The sequence below is a fragment of the Lycium barbarum genome, chromosome 11 (genome assembly GCF_019175385.1).
Source record: "Lycium barbarum isolate Lr01 chromosome 11, ASM1917538v2, whole genome shotgun sequence".
In the NCBI taxonomy this organism is placed as follows: Eukaryota; Viridiplantae; Streptophyta; class Magnoliopsida; order Solanales; family Solanaceae; genus Lycium; species Lycium barbarum.
In genome coordinates this window covers 12563225-12569295 of record NC_083347.1, presented here as the reverse complement: position 1 = coordinate 12569295, position 6071 = coordinate 12563225, and the positions used below count along the sequence as shown (strand labels likewise).

Below are 6071 nucleotides of genomic sequence, written 5' to 3'. Positions count from 1 at the left end.
CTTGTCTCTTGCAAGTGCATGTATATGTTTGATCTTTTTAATCTTTTTTAACTCTCTCTGGGTTCATCAACCTATAAAAGCATTATTCAAACACCTTATTAGCTATCAAAACTCACTTAAAGGGGCTAAAATCTATCTATATAAATTGGGATTTTTAAATCAAAATAATTTTTAACTAGAAGAGGAACTTTTTGGCAAATTTTCACCAGAAAAGGACCAAAATGACTTAAAGACCGTTGTGACGAGATCGCAAAGTCCAATATAATCCACCTAACATGCAACCAAAGATGGGCGAGGATGAAAATTACATAAAGGAGTGATACTATGGTTAGAAAAATTACTACATTTGATTTTTTTTTTAATGTAATAATACTATAAGTTTGATGACCTTCTATGGAATTAACAAGAGAATTCAACTTTCAAAGTAGTGCCACCAAGCCAAGCTTTCGCCGATGACTGTTGCTCACAAGTGTTCCCATCACACTAAGTCACTAACCTGTTTGTTTAACAAGTAAAGTGAGGCTTTCCTTATAGGTATTACTTGTAGAGTCATGAATGCCAAGATTCTTAATTATTCAATTGCATGGTCCTGTTGAACCAAGATTCCACAGTACGCGATCTTCACAAAAAATCACCATTCGTCCTTATAGGCTATAGCTAGGGGTGTCAAATGGGCGGGTTGGGCTGAAATTGACCCAATTAAAATGGGTTGAGGTAATAAATGAGTTGGGCTAATATTGGCTCAAAAGTTACTTGGGCTGAAATGGGCTAAAAATGGGCTGGGTCATGACCCGTCCAACTTAACCCAGTTTTTTGAAAGGGTCTATTTTCAAGAAAAATATTTTCGCAGATTTTTTGTGAAAAATATTTTTGAGGAAAACATTTTCCCAGGTAAATATTTTCGAGAAAAATATTTTTCGTGAAAAATATTCCCTTCATATTAAACATATTTTCGTGAAAAATATTTCCCTTCATATTAAACATACCACATTCTACATGATACAAGAAAAGTATATACATAAAAACAATGAAAGTAAATCTCAAGCAATAAACTCAAATTGAAGTAAATCTTAGAATTGGGCTAAGTTGGAGATCACTTTAAAATGGGTTATGTTGGGTTGGGCTAAAATCAGCTCAATATGAAATTATCTTGAGCCCAACCCATAAAATTTTGGACGGATTGAGCGGCCATCACCTTTTGGGCCAAATTTGACACCCCTAGCTATAGCTATTGGAGTTCCAGAGCAATGAGCAACCTCGCGCTGGCACTGAATCCATTACCTTCTATCCATATCCAAATAAATTCATCAGCAAGAATATTAATGCTTTTAATGTGATGAAAACTGATGCTAAATCATTTTGCCCTACACTCTGGTTCCCCATACTCTTGCATCGTCCAAATATCAACCGTTTGGTCATCTTCGGAGGAGCAATCCACAAAACAAGGTGACTCCTCTGGCACGAATAAAACTACAGGAAACCAAACTTCTCAAGTAAACTTTAGATGGCAACATCATCTCCCAAATATAATATACTTGATAACAACTGAGAATAATTGAAGCTGAAAAAGAAATTGTGAGTGGAGTGCAAAGTTGTACCTTCAGCTTGCCCGTCAAATCTTAATTGCAGCCTAAGAATACAAGTATTTGCAGAGAATAACTAGTATTTGATTCTGCTCCTACTATTCTGCACAAAGGTGCAAAGTTTCATTGTGTACATGTTGATTCGTTTTTTTTTTTTCCCGAATTGGTGCATGTTGATTCAGTATTGGACTAAGAGTATGACATGTTTTTCTGAGGAAGTACAGTTATAAGCTAGTCATCGCATTAATTTCACTGTATGTAGTGTTCTGTTGCAGAACTAGTAAAATTAAAGCAATGCTATATGGGAGCTACCAGACAAAGAAACCCAAACAATTTCCTTTATATAAGAAAAAATATTTCAGCAAATAGTGGCTGCATGAACTTTCTAGTGCATCAGAAAAACCCGAAATAAAAATGCATGTTAATGGCAACTGGAATTGAAATTTATCAGCAAATACAGAGGATAAACTCCTACTGGGAAGATGTAGAAGAGAATAGGAAGATGAAGGAACCAGCAAGCATTAGTGAATAATACCCAGTGGTAAGATCAATAAAATATGAAGAAAGAAATTCTCTAACAAAGCATATGATTAAAAACTATGGTTTTTTGATAAGTTATATATATAGGGCACCAAGATGGTACAGAAAAAGGTTAAAAAATAAAAAATCAAACAGAGTCCAAACAAGCAGCTGACTAAACTTTCCTTCATAACAGTGGTTTTCGGTATTTTATTATAAATTCATAACAGTGGTGTTTGTGCCAGCTTGCACGCACCACCGCTAATTTTACGGGATACCTACTACCTCCCACCATCAAAACTAGCGGGTAACTCTATCCATTAAGACTTGGACAAATGGGAAGAACCCGAGACTAATTCCACTTGGACCTACTACCTCCGTTAACCTGAGACCTTATGGTTCCTAACCTACTTCATTGACCACTAGGTCACACCCTTGAGTAAGTGATTTTCAGTATTACCACTAAGTGTCCTACTACTGACAAATTGGCTAGAAGAGGTAAGTCAGTTTTTCCTTCATATTTCAACACGATGGAAAAATCACACAAGGTTTCGAAGTGGTTTCAGTATTACCACTAAGCATCCTATAACTGACATATTTCAAGATAGATGGACACACAATGCTTGGAAGTATCATGAACCCAAAGCATCTACCTAGAAAGTAATTAAAACCTGAGATGCACTTACTGACTCCTCCCCAAAACTTTGACCTTCGATACATCAAAGGAGGTCTACAGTGTCAGCCTGAGCCCTGAATGCAAGGTCAAGTTTGCATGATATTGAAAAGATTCCAAAACAAGAACAAATTTCATATGCATAAGGAATCAACATCTTAACCAAAAACATATTAAGCTAAATGACTTAAAAGAATAATTTGCACAAAGAAACTTTTGCAGGTTTGTGGCTGTTTCTTATACAGAATATGCAAAACTCAAGTAATCATCTCTAACTTTGTTGTGCATTTACCAAAAGTCACAACACAGACACATGCTATAGATCAGCTACAAAAGAGCTAATGACAATAAATAGACAATGGATGTCGTTTGACTTGCCTTTTCTTCCTTTCTTTTCTCTGCGACCATTTTCGTTTCATTTTTGACAGATACAACAATCCATTGATGTGCAAGAGAGATGCAATTTGTAGTCTCTTTTTGGCGTTTATCTTTAACAACTTCTTTCTCCCACCTTTGGGCTCTCTCTTCCATGAATGAAATGACTCTTCACAAGCGTCTTCAGCACAATAATCTCTCCATTTATTGAGTAAAACAAGGCTCTCATTGTAACAATTAGCATAAAGTGAATCGTAAAACAGAAAATAGGTATTTGTAGTGCCACAAACGCCAAGATCCTTAATCTTTTCATTTTCATGATCAACTGACAACAATAGTCCATCGCACTCCGTCCACAAAATTTCACCATTTTTCCTTGTAACCATGGGCTTTAACAAGGAATAAGTACCCTCGGGCTCATATGGAATGCGATGAGAACTAATGTTGTATTGTTTCACCCATGATTCTGCTTCACCATACTCTTTCATCATCCAAATATCAGACGTATTAGTAATATCATAGTTATAATTAATTAAACAAAGTGATTCACCTGATACAAAAAGGAACACTCCACATTGTCGTGGTATCCTATTAACTAAACTAACAGGCAACATTATCACCGAGAATGTCTCTTCATGCATATCAAACGAAACAATCATTCTCCGACTTGATCCTTCTTCCAACTTGAAAGCAACCCAATGGGAAGCTCCATTCAGATACGCCTGCGGTGCACTGCAAAAGAATATATGAGACGGGGCGACATAACTAATGTCTTCCCAAACACCGGTGCTTAGCTTAAACAGCTCAACAATAGGTGGCATACCAGAATCAGTGTGTAATACTCTTACCACCTTGTAGTCATTAGTGATAGAATCAAATCCAAACCCCAGTTTATAATCAAAGCCACCGTCTGCCCTAAATGTAGGATTTGGGAGTTTTACAGACTTTCCGATAGACGGGTTCCAGAGATAAAAAACACTACAAAAGCTCATCTCATCATTAAGGCACAAAATCCCATTACAAGTACCCACAATATCAAAGAAATAGTCACTGCAGTTAAATGGCAAATCAAACTGGGCATACTGATCCAGATTCTCATTGTCACAGATTAAACTATATATTTCTTTTTCGGGGTTTCCAGAGAAATGTCTAACTAGAATGTGATCATCTTGTTTTCGGTTGAGATGCATAGAGATAAAATGAGGGCTAGTAAGAAGAGAGTACCATGACTTGCACAAACTTGTGCATCGAAGTATTGACTTAATGGGTAGTCTCAAGAAGATTTCAATCATCAATTCTTGTGGCAAATACTCCGACATTTCTCAAATTTGTTATTTTCCTTTCTCTTTCTTCAAGAACTGAACAAATTTACCACTAATCCTAGAGCTTCAGGCTTATACCCTAGGTCTTTGCTGAATTTATGTTGCTAATTTCTTGTCCATCATCAAACCCTGACACCACTGAAACCTCAGAAAACGCCACGTGTTTTATGTTTTATGTTCTAATTCTGATGTCGTCTTCATTATGTATATGTCTGTGAATGTTCACTGCTCCCTCCGAATAAAAAAAGGGTTTTTTTTTGGATAAAAAAAAGAATTCACTTAACAAATTAAGAAAGAATTAATTATGTTTTTTCATATTTGTCCTTATTAAGTATTATATGATCAAATTTTAATACCTATTTAATTAGGGATAGTTTAATCAAATTATCTATTTTTGTTTAGGAGTTAATATTTTCTTAAGAAGTGTGCAAATAGCTAAGTTTACTCTTTTTTTTTTAATCCGGAGGGAGTACAGTTTTCAATTTCCTTTCACTTTCTGGTTTAACCTCTTAACTTTTTCAAAGTCGACAAAATGACAAAAATGGTCATTTATGTTTGGGGTAAGTTTGAAATAGTCCTTTTAAGTTACTCATGAGTCATTTTGATTCTTTAAATTTGCTAAAAATGAGCGGTTTTAATTTGTATAATAAATTTAATAAACTATGCCTGTTCATTTGAGAGGAATTGTGAAGAAAAAAGACTAAACCAGAGGCCATGAAAGTTCCATCATACCCAAAAAGTGAAACAAAAATTGCACAACGCCAAAAATGACAAAAGTTTTACCTTGAAAAGCTATACTAAACTCTAAAAAATAGATCAAAAATAGTGAAATTGCAGGTTCAAATTTAAGTTTCCGCTAAATTCTTTTCTAATTCACAAAACCTGTCAAATCTAATGGATAGGGCTTGTTAAATATTTGAGAAACACAATGATTATTTTTTACAAACTCCATGGACCTGAATAGCTTATCTTTAGAGTCCAATGGGATACTTTAGGGAAAATACAATTAAAAAATTCAGAATTGTTGTGTGTGGGGTTGGGGGACTCTATAGTGGCCTCCGGAACCAAAATGATCCAAAACAAAATCTTTTGAACCAAAATATTCCAATAAAGAAAAAGGTGATATAAGTACCTTTAGCGCAGTAAATAGCGCAGTAATTTATTGCGCTAAAGGACTTAACTATAACGGTGCGGTTAACTCCTTTAACGCAATAAAATACTGCATTATAGAACCAGTAAAAAAAAAATCTATAGCGCAGTATTTTACTGCGTTATAGAAACAGTAAAAAAAAAAATTGGCCAACTTCTTAGTGTTTTTTTCCATACTTTGACCAACGATTAGTCGTGTGTCAAGACTCCAAAATGTCAATATTTTATATAGAACCTGATATTTTTTTTCTGCGTACAATAATGTAGGCTCAATACATCAAGGATGCGTAAAAGTTCGGATCGTCATTTTAGGGGCTGAAAAGGTGCCCGAAGTAAGTTTTGTTCGAAAACTTTAGGTTTAAGTGTTCTATATACATAGACGTCCATTTTTGTTTAAAGACTTGTTGTCATTAGCTTAAAGTTTTTTATTTTTAGGATTTAGATTTAAAT

General features: G+C 34.9%; 1 protein-coding gene across 1 annotated transcript; it reads right to left on the bottom strand.

The window, feature by feature from the left end:
• Positions 1-400: 400 nt before the first annotated feature.
• On the bottom strand, positions 401-4662 carry LOC132619155 (F-box/kelch-repeat protein At3g06240-like). The gene has a single exon (XM_060334110.1). The coding sequence runs from the start codon at positions 4467-4469 to the stop codon at positions 3114-3116; it is 1356 nt and encodes a 451-aa protein (XP_060190093.1). The 5' UTR covers positions 4470-4662; the 3' UTR covers positions 401-3113.
• Positions 4663-6071: the final 1409 nt, after the last annotated feature.

Excerpts from the sequence above, each read along its gene's own strand:
- LOC132619155 (XM_060334110.1), bottom strand. The coding sequence starts at position 4,469 with ATGTCGGAGTATTTGCCACAAGAATTGATGATTGAAATCTTCTTGAGA.